General features: G+C 59.6%; 1 protein-coding gene across 19 annotated transcripts in view; it reads left to right on the top strand.

Moving 5' to 3' along the window:
• KIF1A (kinesin family member 1A) overlaps positions 1-15,342 on the top strand; it is a 36,073-nt gene extending 20,731 nt beyond the window's left edge. For 5 of the 19 annotated variants that reach the window (XM_014962994.1, XM_014962993.1, XM_014962998.1 and 2 more), the window contains 22 exons: positions 200-338; positions 519-684; positions 1,024-1,114; positions 1,491-1,609; positions 1,787-1,842; positions 3,197-3,305; positions 3,427-3,493; positions 3,585-3,669; positions 4,057-4,162; positions 6,064-6,090; positions 7,567-7,590; positions 9,023-9,137; positions 9,384-9,517; positions 9,660-9,721; positions 9,834-9,979; positions 10,269-10,481; positions 10,620-10,697; positions 10,963-11,087; positions 11,209-11,373; positions 11,487-11,679; positions 11,752-11,873; positions 12,448-15,342. In XM_014962994.1, the coding sequence (XP_014818480.1) occupies positions 200-338; positions 519-684; positions 1,024-1,114; positions 1,491-1,609; positions 1,787-1,842; positions 3,197-3,305; positions 3,427-3,493; positions 3,585-3,669; positions 4,057-4,162; positions 6,064-6,090; positions 7,567-7,590; positions 9,023-9,137; positions 9,384-9,517; positions 9,660-9,721; positions 9,834-9,979; positions 10,269-10,481; positions 10,620-10,697; positions 10,963-11,087; positions 11,209-11,373; positions 11,487-11,679; positions 11,752-11,873; positions 12,448-12,490 (2,385 nt within the window). In that variant the 3' untranslated portion in view covers positions 12,491-15,342. The remainder of the gene's footprint in view (positions 1-199; positions 339-518; positions 685-1,023; positions 1,115-1,490; positions 1,610-1,786; positions 1,843-3,196; positions 3,306-3,426; positions 3,494-3,584; positions 3,670-4,056; positions 4,163-6,063; positions 6,091-7,566; positions 7,591-9,022; positions 9,138-9,383; positions 9,518-9,659; positions 9,722-9,833; positions 9,980-10,268; positions 10,482-10,619; positions 10,698-10,962; positions 11,088-11,208; positions 11,374-11,486; positions 11,680-11,751; positions 11,874-12,447) is intronic. The other 14 variants (XM_014963001.1, XM_014962999.1, XM_014962997.1 and 11 more) reach the window with 10 other exon arrangements.
• The last annotated feature ends 39 nt before the right edge of the window (positions 15,343-15,381 follow it).

Raw genomic sequence — 15,381 nt, 5'->3', positions numbered from 1 at the left:
TGCTCCTGGTCTGCCTGGCAGCCCCCAGCCCTCTGGCACCCACCAATGTACCCTGCTCTTGCCCATGTCCTGGGGGGGGCTGCCTGTGGGGTGAGGAGGGGAGAGCTGGAAGTGTCCCAGTGCTCAGGGCAGTGGTGGAGGTTTCAAGCAGGACTGCCTTGGGGATCATCAGCACCCCTGAGCCCCACTTCTGGTGCAGTTCCAGTCAGAGTCATGCCCAGCTGTGGGCATGTCTCGCTCGGGGACCTCCCAGGAGGAGCTGCGCATCGTCGAAGGCCAGGGGCAGGTCAGCGACATGGGGCCCTCTGCGGATGAAGTCAACAACAACACCTGCGCAGGTGAGAGGGTGCTGACAAGTGGTTGGGGAGCAGCCCTCTGCCCTGGCACCCAACCTGCTCCTGCCCCCAAGCCAGCTCCCACCCAAGTGTCGAATGCCCACTGCTCAGATGTGGGCTTGCTGGCAGACACCGAGAGGGGTGACCACCCCTGCCTTGCTGAAGACGCTCCCCTTCCTGCAGTGACCCCAGAGGATCTTCTGGAGAGCCCAGAGAAGCCTGCATCAGATGGGCCGCTGGAGACGGCTCTGGACCACCTGAAGCTGGGCAGCATCTTCACTTTCCGCGTGACGGTCCTGCAAGCCTCCAGCATCTCTGCGGAATACGCAGACATCTTCTGCCAGTTCAAGTGAGGCCCCAGTGCCCCCCGGCCCTGCATCTCCCACCATGGTCTGGCCATCGTCTTGGGCCTGGTGATGGACATTGGGGACCCCAGCCCCGCCACCTCTGAGCCCTTTTGTGGATGGGGAGGCAAAACCAAGGGCTGTGGGATGAACCCACATGCTTCTCTGGGATCTCACACGGTCACTGGTAAAAGATGGGGAAAGACTCCCATCAGCTTTGCGGAAGTCCTGTGCCAGCCCAGGGTGTGGGCAGCAGCCCCAGGGAGAGCGGGCCTTTCTGGTCCCTGCCCTCTCTCCCCTCCCTGCTCCGGCACATCCTTGAGCCACCTTCCTTCCCTCAACAGCTTCATACATCGCCACGACGAGGCCTTTTCGACAGAGCCCTTGAAGAACACGGGACGGGGGCCACCATTGGGCTTCTATCACGTCCAAAATGTGCGTACCTCTCCTCTACCCACACTCCCTCACCCCTGCAGTGTGAGGGTCTCCACAGGGCCTTTGGCTGGATCTTCTCCCCAGGGGAGCAGCTTCCTCCTGGCTTTCCCAGCCTATCACAGCCACCCAGCTAAGGCAACCTTAGACAAGGTGGGTGGATGGGGGAAAGACCAAAAACCACTGCTCTCCACCTGAAAAGGCTGTGATTTCATGGCAGTGGTCTTAGTGGGCACAGCATCCCCAGGCCATGGGGAAGGGGATGCATGAGGAATGCAGAGGACTAGACAAGCTTGCACTCTCCCACGTCCCTGGTGCTGTTGCCAGCTGCATCCCTTTCCCAGCTACACTGCACCTTTGATGGCTCTTTCTCTTCTAGATCGCTGTGGAGGTGACCAAGTCCTTCATTGAATACATCAAGAGCCAGCCAATTGTATTTGAAGTCTTTGGGCACTACCAGCAGCACCCCTTCCCACCCCTCTGCAAAGATGTCCTGAGGTGGGCACACTCTGGGCCACCCCTGGATGCCCTGGGGGCACCCAGAACAGCCAGCTTCCTAGGGACCCAGAGAAAGAAGGGACAGGTGGTGGGAGGGGGTGGCCCTGGGCTGTATATGGGATTGGCCGGGTTTGGGCATCCCTGTGGATGCTTGAACTGAGGTGGTTCTTTCTGCAGCCCACTGAGGCCATCCCGACGTCACTTTCCCCGTGTGATGCCACTCTCCAAACCAGGTAGGGAATGTGGCCTCCTGCTCTGCTTGCCTGTGGTCCCTGTGCTGGGTACAGTGTCCCCTTCCCTAGGAGGACCAGTTAGGACCCCAGGGGCACCACAAAATGTACTGTGGGCCAGAGCACCTGAAAGCCCATGGCACCCATTCCTGCAGCACCCGGCTGATGCAAAACCCCCTCCTTGCCTCCTGCAGAGCAGTGGGGAGGAGGCTGCCCACCCTGGATGACTCAAATGGCCAAGGAGCCCTGCCATCCCACAGGGGCTTGCAGGGTCCCCACTGTGCTCTGGCCACTAAGACCCAAGTTGTTGGGGTTTGGCTGAGCGCCCTGGTTTGCTGTGCAGTCCCTGCAGCAGCACTGGGCGAGCCTCCTTCCAGCTGTCCCCAGGTGTCCCTGGAACAGTGCTGCATGGCTTGGGATGTGTGTGTGCCAGGGCTGTGGGCTTAGGGTGTGCATTCATCTGCTGCGAAGGACTTGGGAGTACTGGTGAAAAGCTGCACATGACTCAGCACAGCGCAAAAAGCCCCCCACACCCTGGGCTGCACCCCGAGCCCCGTGGCCAGCAGGGCCAGGGGGGGATTCTGCCCCTCTGCTCTGCTTTGGGGAGACACCCCCCCCAAGTGCTGCCTCCAGCTCTGGGGCCACCAACAGCAGAAGGACACGGACCTGTTGGATGGGGCCAGAGGAGGCCCTGGAGATGCTGGGAGGGCTGGAGCCCCTCTGCTGGGAGGGGGGGCTGAGAGAGTTTGGGGGGTTCAGCCTGGAAAAGAGAAGGCTGCAGGAAGACCTTATTGCAGTCTTTTAGTACTTAAAGGTCACCTACAGTAAAGATGGGGAGAAACCTTTTAGCAGGGCCTGTTGTGATAGGACAAGGGCTTTAAACTAAAAGAGGGGACATTTAGACTAGATATAAGGAAGAAATTTTTTACGCTGAGGATGGTGAGACACTTGCCCAGAGGTGGTGGATCCCCTATCCCTGGAAAGGGGTCAGGTTGTATGGGGCTCTGAGCAACCTGTTCTAGTTGAAGATGTCCCCACTTGTTGCAGGGGAATTGGGCTGGATGATATTTAAAGGTCCCTTCCCACCCAAACTATTCTATGATTCTGCGATCTCGGGGATGGGTGAGGCTGGCAGCATCAACTTGACACCCTCGCTGCGCCATTTTTGGCATGGGAGAAGGCATGCTGGTGGTCAGTGAGGTCTCTGGGATGGGGCTGTCCCCCTCTATGAACTCCCTTCTGCCTTGCTGCCACCTCGATGTGTCTCCCTGTGGTCCCTCCCTTTGCCCTTACCCTGCCTCACTCCAAACGTCAGTGGCAAGCTCACCCTTTAAGCTGACTTTCCAACCTGCTGCAGTGCCTGCCACGAAGCTGAGCACCATGACTCGGCCCAGCCCTGGCCCGTGCCAGTGCAAGTATGACCTGATGGTCTTCTTCGAGATCTGTGAGCTGGAGGCCAATGGCGAGTAAGTCCTGCCGGAAAGGCAAGTGGGAAGGAGAGGGAAGCAGCGCGGTGATTTGCCCAGTGCTTGGCACCTGTGGGCAGGCTGACAGGGCTCTGTGTCACACCGTGGTCCTCTCTTCCAGCTACATCCCTGCTGTCGTGGACCACCGTGGAGGCATGCCATGCCATGGGACCTTTCTCCTCCACCAGGTACTCCCTCCCTGAGATGCCATCCTGACTCTGGCTCCTGACGGGAGCTGTGTTAAATATGGCCCCTTCTCTCTGGCCTTGTGTGTCTCAGGGCATCCAGAGGAGAATCACTGTCACCTTGGTGCACGAAACGGGCAGCCTCATCCGCTGGAAGGAAGTGCGGGAGCTGGTTGTGGGTAAGCTGAGCCAGCTTGGGTGGGCTGTGAGCACCCCCCAGCCTGCCGAGCTCCCAGGCATCCTCCTGGGCTGTTTCTCACCCATGTTCCCATGCAGGGCTTTATGCCTTGTCTCGCCTCCCACCCTGCTGTAGCAAAGCAGTAGCTGCCTGGCAGGTGACACTGGGACACTGCGTGGGCAGGATGCCTCAGTCCTGGACATCCAGGCATCCAGGAGCTGGACCAGGACCTCTGGCACTGAGTGGCCAAGTGCCAGGGCAGCTGCTGCCCGTGACAAGGGGGCTGCTGGGGGGGGCTGCAGGCAAGGTGGGCTGCCCCTGCCCCTTGTGGGGACCTCACTGGGCCACCACCTGTCATCTGAGCTGTGTCCCTGTGCTGTGCTTGCAGGTCGGATCCGGAACACCCCAGAAGCAGACGAGTCTCTCATTGATCCAAACATCCTGTCCTTGAACATCCTCTCCTCTGGGTACATCCACCCTTCCCAGGACGACCGGTGCGTGCCACTTCTTCTCTTGTTTTTCCCTCACTATGGTGAGGGGGTATGGGGGGGGACACGGGGAGCCCCTCTCTCCCCTGGTGAGGCTCTTGGCCCTCCGCAGGGTCCTGACCCGTTGCTGCCCGGGGTGGGGGGAACTTTTCTGGAGTTACAGAAGGTCTCAAGGCGCAGGGCCGCCAGCCTCCTTCCTCCTGCTCCCGGAGGCCTCTTCACACTGGGCTTTGGCACTCCAGGGAATTTGCATGGGTGTCCTGCTCTCCGATTGTGGCTGTGACCTCCTGGTGCAGACAGCCAGTCAGTGCCGGTGCCAGGAGGATGTACCAACCCCATGGCTGGAGGTGACCTGCCATGAAGGGCTATTTGTCCTGTGTCCAAACAGACTCACTTGGTGCCCATCACCAGTCCCCATCTGTGCCAGGATGATGCAGGAAAGCTATCCCCCATCACTGCTGAGTGACTTTGGGGATGCCTGCCCCTTCACACGTGTCCCCGCCATGGGTTTGGCGGGTGTATGGGAGCAGCAGGACTGAAGGTTTTTTATCTCTGAGATCTCCCTGGTGGGATCCTGCCGTTTCAAGGGGAAGCAGTGGGTGCTGAGGGCAGAGCTTACCTCTGCATCAGGGCTGCTGACGAAACTCCTGGGGCTGGTGGGGGGTCCCTGGCCAGAATGTGTGCATGCAGGCAGCTGCAACAAGACAGGGATGGTCGTTGGCAGCAGTGGGAGCAGCGGGACAAGTCCTGAGCTGTGTGCGTGGCGGTTGCTGGTGTAGGAGTATCCCAATGGGGACCACTTTTCCCCTCATTTTCTTTGGGGTTGGCACTGGCGCAAGGCGGCCTGTCCCAAGGTAGCATGTTTTCAGGGGGGATGACGGGGGTCTGGACAGGAGGTGCCACCCTGCAGAGCTCCCAAGGCACCTCCTGGGCATGGTAGAGCAACAGGCACGCGGTACCTGAGCAGCAGAGCTGAAGGACAGGGTTGGGTATGTGTGTGTCGGACCAGGAGACTTCTGGGACAACAGAACAAGGTCAGGTGGGGACAGCTGGGCAAGGAGGGCTTGCCCTGGCAGAGATGTGCTTTTTGCTGAACTGCTGGGACCTGGGTGGCTGTGGCACCCACGGGCTACTGGGGCTGCATAGTTTTATGTCAGCTCCTGATCTGGCCGGTTGGTCTCAGGTGCAGCCAGATCAGATAGATCTTCAGCATCTCTAGCATAGCCTGGCAGGGGCAGACATGCCTCCTGCTCCTGTCTTCTCCCCACAGGTTCTGCAGGGCAAGGGGACACAGCTCAGGCTGGGGGGATGCTCAGGGCATGGAGAGAAGCAGGGAGATGGGGGCTCAGGTTTTGCAAGAGCCCACATCACCTGTCTGCTGAAGGGTCTGTGCCTCAGGGCCAGCCCCAAACCAGGGCTGCTGGCCAGTGTGAATGCTGTATTCATACCATATCCATCCTAGTGATCCTGCCCAGGGCCAGGCAGAGGAGAAGGCAGCCGGCTCCCTGCGGGATGCCGAGGTGTGCCCGCTGCAGCCCCCCCAGCTTCCATCCCACATGCAGGCGCACACGCTTCATCCCCAGCAGCCTGCAAGGACAGGCAGAGGGAGGGCAGTGGGCAGAGCCAGGGCCCGCTTCACCTTCCTCCCCGGCTGCTTGCGCTCCCTGCTTCGCTGCCTTATGCCATGCAGTCTCCGTGGCCCAGAACACCTCTGGCTCGCCTCCCCAGTTCCCCAGAGCTGCTTAGGAGGAGACCAGGGGAGCAGTACGACTCCCTCCCCAGCACCCATCCGTTCCTGCCCAGGGAGGAGGCATGGGGGGCAGTGCCCAGGGTCCCCCTCGCTTTTCTCTGCTGCTGCCACCCATCCGAGCCCACACTAACTATGTGATTGTTTTGTGTTTTCGCAGGCAGTTTCTTGATTCGGATATGCCTAGGTATTATTTGTTTCCATTGGCTTTTTTTCCACCCCCCACCTTCCTCTCTTCCTTCTTTCTTTCTCCCCCCTCGCCTCGGCACGCTCACTCCTGCCGGAGGCAGCACTGGGACATCCAGCCCCCCAACCCTCCACAGGCCCCATCCCTCCTCCCTCCCACCCTGGCACCTCTTGCTCACTCAGTCTCTTTTACTGTTCGTTTGGGCCGCACTCTCGCTGGCTGCTGCTCCCCCTCGCACGCCTGCGTCCCCATCACCTGATTTGGGTTTTCTTCTTGCTTTTTGACTTTGCTGCTCTCCCATCTCTTTGGCATCTGGCGCTGAGCGTGCCGCCCATCCCCATCACCTTCCATCCCAGCTCCCGCTTGGCCCTGTTGCTGCTTTGAGTAGCTGCAGGGCTGGTGTGGACCACAGCAGGGGCTTTGGGGCACTTTCAGCCCTTGCCTGGTGACAATGGCAGCACCAGCGGGTGGTGCAGCAGCATGTGCAGCAGCTGCCTACCCCGTGCGCCGTAGTTCGGCAGGTGTACGTGCAGTGTATGGGCAGTGTGTGTCTGTACGCAGGCAGCACAGCGGGTGTACAGTGCAGTACAGGCAGTGGGTGCGTACACGGCACGGACTGTTCTAACCCTGTGTCAGGGGGAATGGGAGGGGAAGCTTCAGCTGGGACTGCAGGATGAGCCTGGCTTGCGGTGCATGGGTGAGAGCCACCAGACCTGTATGCTGCCACCGGCCTCTGGATGGGAGCACCACCAAGGCCCCGGACAAGGGGGCGTCCTGCTACCGTGCCCCACAGCAAAAGAAGAGAAGGATGTGTGTGAGACACAGAGGGTGGGGTCTCCTGAGTCCTGGTGGGCTCCATAGCTTTGTGCCCGGGAGGTCATCCTCCCTACAGCAGCTAGAAGCTCGTTCTGCTCAGAGGTGCCCAGATCCGGCATGGATCCAGCCTCCCGCTGCAGGAGACGGGGGCTTGCACTGGCATTGCCCATGGACTCTTGACACACTGATGCTCTCCCTGTGGACCAGAGGACGGACTAAGTAATCATCTTCTGCTGTGCGGGTGGCACTGGGGTGGCTGGTCCTTCCCCCAACAGTCGCCTTCCTGGGGGGTTGTGCTGAGTTGGGAGCTCCTCGCCCTGGGATGGCAGCAAGGGCAGAGTTAAAGGAATGGGGAACACACGTGTGCTCGCTTCCCAGCTTCTGGACTGCAAGAAAGGTGGGAGGCAGAGGGTTTTCACCCAAGCAGGTAAACCTCTGTCTGCCCTCACCAAGCTTCTTCTGGGCTCTGATTTGGGGTCCAGGAAGGTGGGAGCTCCTTTAGCCAGTGGTGCTGATCTAGGGTGAGTCCCCCTGAGAGGGGCTCCCCTTCTTTGTGGCCCCGCTCCCGTGCCAGCCCCGTACGGATGATGCTTTCTGACCTTTCGTCTTTCTGTGTGTGTACGTGTGTGTGTTTGTCCTTGGGTCGCCTTCCACTTATAGCATTTCATTCGGAAATGACACTAGGTATTTCACGCGCACCCACTCGGTCTGGTCCCTCCTGCTTTTCTCTCTCTCTCCTTTGCCCCTCCTCCCTTTGCTTTTTGCTCTTTCCCCCCTCCCCTGAGGCTCCTCTTCTCCTCCTCCTCCCTGGGGAGCATTCTTTTCAAGCAACCTGTGTCTGCAAAGTGATCCTTTGCCTTGGCTCTGTCTCTCCCAGGGTTTTTTTTTATGTATTTTACGCACCTTCTGAAAGCGTCACTCTCCCTCTTCTTCCAATGCGAGGGCAATCGCAGCCGAGAGCCTCTCCCCTCTCCCTGCAGCTGCCCTGGCTCTCATTAAAAGAGTCTCTCAGGCACCTGGATGTTGCTTCAGGGATGTGCTGAAGCTGTCTTGTTGAGACATCACTGAGCCACGGCTTCCCGAGGATGCTCAGGCGGGAGCTGGGACTGTGGCAGTTCTGGGTGGCTCTGGGGAGTGGGTGTCCCATAACCCCAAGGCTGGCCCAGGAGGGAGCCCAGGAACAGCACAGGGCGTGAAATGGGGATCCCCCATGCTCTCAAACAGGAGCTGCCTCCTGATTTCTCCGCTCTCAGTTGCTTGACCCAAAGAACCCAGTTGCTGCTCTTGCTCTGGGTGGCTCCACTGTCCCCTACAGGGCCCCATAGGCACCGGTTGATTGGGGTTGGGTGTCCTCCGTTCCTTTTCCCTGGGAGGTATGGAGCCTGGGAGGTATGGAAAACAGCAAGGGAAGCGAGGCAGCCTGATGGGAATGGGGATTGATGCGGGTGGTGATCAGGGCAAAGAGCGAGCCAGGGTAGACAGCCTGATGGGGGCCAGCCACCAAATCGTGGTTCCCATGTCCCTCTGGGGCTCAGGGCTGGCAGACAAGGGCGGCCCTGGGGAAGGGTGCCTGGCTGGCAGTGGGGTGCTGCTCTCCCAGGGGCGGACTGGCAGCAACCCCCCAGTGCTGAGCATCCTTCCTCTTTTCCCTTCTGGCCATCGTCACCTGAACGCAACAGCTACTCCTGGCAGGGGCCAGGAGGCCAGGACCTGTCCCAGGCTCGCTGGGGGTAGCAGCCCTCCACTCTGAGCATGGGGTTGGGGCACACACCCTCCTTTGCCCTCCTTTGCCTTCCCAGCCTGCCCTGCCTTGCCTGCACCCCAGCTGAGCCCCCACTCCTCCTGCAGTCCCTTCTCCCTCAAAACCCAGTCGATCGGCCGTTTCGAGGGCGCCGCGTCCCCCTCCTGCCACGCCTTGTCCCCCTTTGCCTTGAGCCTGCGTCCTCTGGAGTGGCTGTCCCCATCTGTCCCCCCAGCGCGTGCATGTCTGTGTGTCTTTGCAGGCCTGCTGCAGCGCTGCGGGGGTGGGGGGGGAGGGATGATGGCATCTCCTTGCTCGCCTGCCTGGAGTCTGGGGGGAGGTTGTTTTACTGGCTGTGCTATTTTTTTTCGGCAGGACTTTCTACCAGTTTGAGACGGCGTGGGATAGCTCCATGCACAACTCGCTGCTGCTCAACCGCGTCACCCCGTACCGGGAGAAAATCTACATCACCCTTTCCGCCTACATCGAGGCAAGGAATTTAGTCAGAGCAATTATAGCGCCAACAAAGTCTGGTATCTCCCCCACCTTTGGAGTGCAGCCAGCGTGACCCCCTCCTTAGCTAGCACTGATACTAATGGGGTGCAGGATTCAACCTGGTGCTTGGGGGCCCTATGGGACCCCGGGAGTGGGAACTGCTGGGCACCAAGGGTGGGAGAGACCCACTGGGCTGCCAAGCCACAGCCACCTTGATGCCTCTCCCCCTGCCCTGCTGCAGATGGAGAACTGCACTCAGCCTGCTGTCATCACCAAAGATTTCTGCATGGTTTTCTACTCCCGGGATGCCAAGCTTCCTGCCTCTCGCTCCATCCGCAACCTTTTTGGCAGTGGCAGCCTGCGAGCTTCTGAGAGGTACCAGGATCCTCCTGCCTTTCTAGGGGAGGAGAGTCCCAGGGACTGGAGCCCTCCTGGGGCATCCCAGCAGCCTGGACAAAATAACTGGGGCATGGAGATGGGGCAAAGCTGGTAATGCCTTGTCTCCCTTTGCTCACAGCAACCGTGTGACAGGAGTCTACGAGCTCAGCCTCTGCCGCGTGGCTGACACTGGCAGCCCAGGTGGGTGCCGTGACTCTGCTTGGCTGGTTCACCACGAGACCAGGAGACATGGCAGGGCGGTCAGGGTCGGGGTCGTGCGTCTGTCCCCCTAGCTGTGTGTCTGTCCCTGCAGGCATGCAGAGACGGCGCCGGCGTGTCCTGGACACCTCCGTAGCCTATGTGCGGGGAGAGGAGAACCTGGCTGGGTGGCGGCCCCGCAGCGACAGCCTCATCCTCGACCATCAGTGGGAGCTGGAGAAACTCAGCCTCTTGCAAGAAGTAAGAGTCTGGGCTAGAAACAGGCCAAGACAGTGCAACTGGCAGCTCAGCCCCTCGCCCTGGCAGTGCCGGTGGATTCCCCGCCGCAGGTGTCTCAGCCCTCCCAGTTTCAGGAGGAGGCAGGAGTGGGGCCGTGCCACTGGTGCTTTCCTGTTGCGTAGCTGCTAGCCGGGTCCCAGCAGACCCAAAGCTAATGAGTGGGTGGGGTTAATGGGACCTGGTAAGCCATTCCCCAAAAGGATGCCAGCAGGGGGAAGGGCCCACTTTGAGCCTGTCTGCTTGTGCCCAGGTGGAGAAGACAAGGCACTACCTGCTCCTGCGTGAGAAGCTGGAGACCACACAGCGCCTGGCCCTGGAGACCCTGTCCCCCTGCTCCAGTGAGGACTCTGAGTCCCGAAGCACATCCTGCGTCTCCTCCCCACTCTCTGTCGATGGGCCCCCCGAGGGCCGCAGCTCTCTCCCCGAGACCCCCAGTGAGCGGCAGAAGGAGCTAGCCGTGAAGGTACCATCCTCCAGCTCACAGGGATGAAGCTGGGAAGGGGCTCCCACAGGGTGGCAGGGGCTTGCGGCAGGAGAAAGTGGGAGGAAGAGGGTAGAGGAAGGTGCCTCCTGCCCCACTGTCCTCCTTCTCTCTCCACAGTGCTTGCGCCTGCTGACGCACACCTTCAACAGGGAGTACAGCCACAGCCACGTCTGCATTAGTGCCAGCGAGAGCAAGGTACCGCTGCTGCTCTGGGCTCTGCCAGGCTGGGAGGGACGTGTTGCCAGGGGGAAACTGGCTGGACAGGGGTTAAATCGGATCCATGGTGCGAGTAGTTCCTGCTCCCTCTGGTGTTCCCAGAGCTGGTGGCTCTGGGGACTGTGCCAGGAGAGGACTCCACCAGCCAGAGGTCTTGCCTCTCCCCATATGAGCAGGCACCTGGTCCTTTGCCTGTGCGCAGCTTCAGGTGGAAACTCAAGTCCACACCTTTGCTCCTCCACAGCTGTCCGAAATGTCTGTGACCCTGATGAGGGACCCCTCCATGCCAGCTCTTGGGGTGACCACTCTCACCCCTTCCTCGACCTGCCCATCGCTGGTGGAAGGACGCTACAATGCCATGGAGGTCAGGTAAGAAGTGGCCAGGAGTTTCAGGTGATGCCCCAGCATCCACCAAACGGGGCAGCTGTACCACCAGGATGTGGTCCTGGTCAATGGGTGTTCCCCAGCTGTCACTCTTCCTACACCCCAGTCCCTCCTCTCTCTCCAGATCCCCCCAGGTCTCCTCCAGGGCAGAGAGCCCTGACCTGGAGCCTGCAGTAGAAGGAGAGCAGAAGAAGTCCCCGGCCCGCCGGCCTGAGGAGGAGAAGGAGCCCCAGCGTTTGCTGGTGCCTGACATCCAGGAGATCCGGGTCAGGTAGGAGTGGCTGAGGCAGCCAGCAAGGGGAGCACCTTGGGGCTGGGGGGATGCACCCTTCCCTTGCCAATTCCTTGCAGTCTGTCCCACCCTGACCTCGGTCCCTTCTGCAGCCCCATCATCTCCAAAAAGGGCTATTTGCACTTCCTGGAGCCCCACACCAATGGGTGGGTGAAGCGCTTTGTGGTGGTCCGGCGCCCATATGTCTACATCTACAACTCGGACAAGGATGCGGTCGAGAGGGCCATACTCAACCTCTCTAAGGCCCAGGTGGAATACAGTGAGGACCAGCAGGCCATGCTCAAGGTAGGGCACCTACAGCCAGACCTGTTCCGTGCAACCCTTTGGGTGAGGGACTCAGCCCTGGCTCTCCCTCAGCAGACCCCGAACACGTTTGCGGTGTGCACGGAGCACCGAGGCATCCTGCTGCAGGCAAGCAGTGACAAGGACATGCACGACTGGCTCTACGCCTTCAACCCCCTTCTGGCTGGGTCCATAAGGTACCGGGGGCAGCTGGTGGAAGCAGGGTGCAGGGAAGCTGTTGGTGGGGGGGGTGTTCACGGGCAGCCAAGCGTGCTCTCTGCCCTGGTCCCAGTGCTCTCCCCGCTTCTCCCAGGCCTCGGGAGCACCTGCTGCAGAGAGCTGTGCCTGGATGGGCTCTCAGCCAGCAAAACTTGGACTGTATTAATCTTTATTTCAGCTCTTCCCCACTTAAATGCTTCAGTCCAAATTCTGGCTGGTACAGAGGCGATGTTGTGTTGAGTTCAAAGCAACATCCATGTCTGGCAGCAGGGATACTGGCCCTTCGCTGTTCTTGAGAGCATCTCATGCAGTTCTCAAAGCATCTCGTACAGTTGGTTTCACATCTTGTGAAGTTCTTTGACCATCTCGAGTGTCAGGACTAGGGGAATAGGAGTAAATGCACAGAAATTTATGTGCTGTGGCTGAAGAGACATTAGTCCCTTGTCCCTCCAGCTCTGGCTGGATTCAAGCACCAGGACACCAAACCTAGGGGACCACACCTCTCCTTGACTATATCTCTGACACATTTTTGTCTCTTGTTTTCCAAATCAGATCCAAGCTGTCCAGAAGGAGAACAGCCCAGACAAGAATCTAACCTGAGAACCACCTTCCACCTCATCCATCTGCCAGCAGGATCAAGATTGCTGATTCTGTCTCAAGACTCCCCATGTTAACGTCTGATCTCTCACACCATCTGCTGCCCCAGCTGTCTGCTCCATGGAAGAATCTGTCTTGATTCACACCTTCAAGGGGGAAACTCACTTCTGTTCGTAGCTGCAAAAGCCTCGACCCGTCTGCGCAGGATTTCTTGCGCGCATGCCATCTTCTGCCCATCCCCCCATGGGTGACCTTCATGTCACACCATCTGTAATGCTCCAGAAAGGTCTCTGTTGGAGGGGAGGGGGCGAAGGAGGGTGTTTTTGGCCAAAAGCTGATCTTTGATCTACAGAGGTGGGAGTGCGCTAAAGCTCGGAGGTGGGACAGCAGGAGGAATTGCCTCCACACGAAGGGAAAGTGGTAGTTTAGGTATGGGAATTTCCTAGTTTCTTGATGTTTCTGCAAGAGATGGCAGAGTAAGATCAGGTGTCAGTAGTTTAAGATGATATTTATAAAGTATTTATTTCTATTTATGTTAAAAAAACCCCATAAGTTGGGTCCTGGTCCCTAGACAACGCCTCCCCCAGTCAGGGGAGAGCCTTCGTGGTGGGCTAGGGTCCCAGAGATGCCTTCCCTGGGACATCCCTGGCATGTGCCTGGTGGCGGTGGCACTCTCGCCCTCGTTCTTGGCCCTTCCCCAACCCTATGCTTTGTCCCCCCTGCAGCTTAAGCTACTTCTCCTCAGTGGTGACTGGACGGTCCACCGTGTCTTCCCAAAGGAGGCAATTCATACCTGCCCCATCTACCTCTGGAGGTGGGGAGTCCACCATCTCCGCATGCCCCACAGCACCCACATCCATGTGGATAAATCACCATTGCTTCAGAGCTTGGTTCTGCTGAAGGGAAAAGGAGGGCTTTGGGGACAGCTCAGCCTGCCACCTGGTGTGAGGCTGTCCTTCCCAACCAAAAGCATGCGGATGCCCTCCACTATCCCAGCTTGGGAGCCCCGGGGGCAGATGATGGGGAGTGTGGAGGTTCACCAGTTGCTTACAAAGCCAGATGGGAAAATTCCCCAGGAGTCAGGGCTAGGAATGACCGTCCCAATCCACAGGATCCTTGTCTCCCTTTCCCTAAAAGGGCTGTCCCATCCCTTCTTCTCCTGGAAGCATGACAGGCTTGAAGCAGGTCTGAGGAGCAGAGGAGAGCGTCGGGGAGGGGATGGGGCTTCTTTTTACTGTTGTAGCTGGCATTTTCTCACTCCTCTTCCCCTGCTGCAGAAGCAAGCGCCCACCTCCTTCCCACCCTGCCTCCATCAGCGCATTGATCCAGGAGGCTTCCCAGGGTGGAAGTGGCTTCGCTGAAAAGACCTCCTCCTCCAGCCATCACCACTTCTCACCTCCCCCAGCAGCAGCTCTCCCTCTCCTCCTTCTCCCATCTCTCACCCATGGGGGGGTGCTTTCATTTGGGGCTTCCCGAGCGGCTGGCAGCATCTGGCACAGCTCCGGGTGGGAAGGTGAGCATCTTCTTCCACGGACCTCCCAGGCACCCTCCCAGCTTTGCTGTCATGCCTTCGTGGCTGAACCTTCCCTCGCACAGCACGGCTGCGCCTTGGCTCTGCTGCACCTCCCCACGCTGTCTGTGATGTGTGTGTGTGTGTGTGTGTGTGTCAGAGATGGTGCTGTCTTCTCATTATGCTGGTGTCGTGGGGGACACGGACAGGTTAGGGACATGGCAGGTGGGCAGAGGCTTGCAGGGACCCCCCCCCTCGCTGCATGTTAGGCACTTTTCAGCTTGAGTTTTAGCTTAGGGAAATAGTTTGAGGATCCTTCCTGAGCCACTGCCCGTTTCTTCCCAGCCTTGCTGCAGCTCCTTGGGTGTCTCACCCTGTTGCTCCAGCCAAAGCCACAGCAGAGCTGCTCTTCCCAGCCCTGCTCCCTAGGGAGACGGCAGCTTGCCTGCCCAGGACAAGTTCACCATCAAGCTGGGGTTTTGTTCCCCCTCTGATCTGTTTTAGAGACCTGGAGGCTGACTTGTGCCCTTCATGGAGGGAGAGGTGCCCATCTTGGGGCGTGGAGGGGCAGAGCTGTGGCCGGGGTGAAGCAGGGCCCCAGGCTGCAACATCCCGGCTCTTGTGCGAGGACTATGTGCTACCATCCTAAATGTCAACGTAAGGGGCTAGAGGTGGAAACGGTGGGTGCCCTAGGGAAGAAGAGGGGAGGCTCTTCCAGGGCAGAGGCAGCTTCTGGCAGAGACAGGACCCGTGTCTGCCAGGGACCAGACACAGGCTCACCGGCCAAGGCCAGGCAACGCTGCCTGTGCCACAGGCGAGGGGTGGCTGTGGGATGGGCATCCTCCAGCCAGAGCTGAAGCATGCCTGAGGCCAGCAAACCTGCAGAGCAGCCAGCTCGGCTGGCGGCCGCTATCCTCAGGGCCAAGGGAGACATGGCTGCTCACTGGAGGCTTGCAATGGGACATCCCCCGCTCGTAGGCAAACGCTTGCTGTCTTACCAGCTCTGCTCTTGCCAGCACCACACAATCCCCCAGCCGGGTCCCTGTCCACCCGCCCCCTCCCCCGCCACAGCCCCCTGGGACAAGGGTTGCAAACACAAGGTTTAGGCGTGACTGTGAGCCCCGTCGGGAGCGAAACGTCTCAGGGGGATGGCGGCACGGAGGGTGGGGGCCTGCAAAGAAGGGAGGCCACCTTTCACGCCCTCTGGTCCCTGCCGGTGATGGCGGCACCCCCGGGCCCTCCCTGCCCTGTGCCCGGGGGTTGGCGCCTCGGGTCCCAGCCGTCCGCGTGCACCTGAGGCTTGTTCGGTTCTGAAATAAATGTGGCATTTAACGCAAACACCCCCTGCGCCACCGAGCTCTGTTTCCTGGGGCGGCCGG

This window comes from Calidris pugnax, unplaced genomic scaffold, assembly GCF_001431845.1.
Source record: "Calidris pugnax isolate Ruff unplaced genomic scaffold, ASM143184v1 scaffold1156, whole genome shotgun sequence".
Taxonomy (NCBI): domain Eukaryota; kingdom Metazoa; phylum Chordata; class Aves; order Charadriiformes; family Scolopacidae; genus Calidris; species Calidris pugnax.
This window is presented reverse-complemented; position numbering and strand designations above follow the sequence as displayed.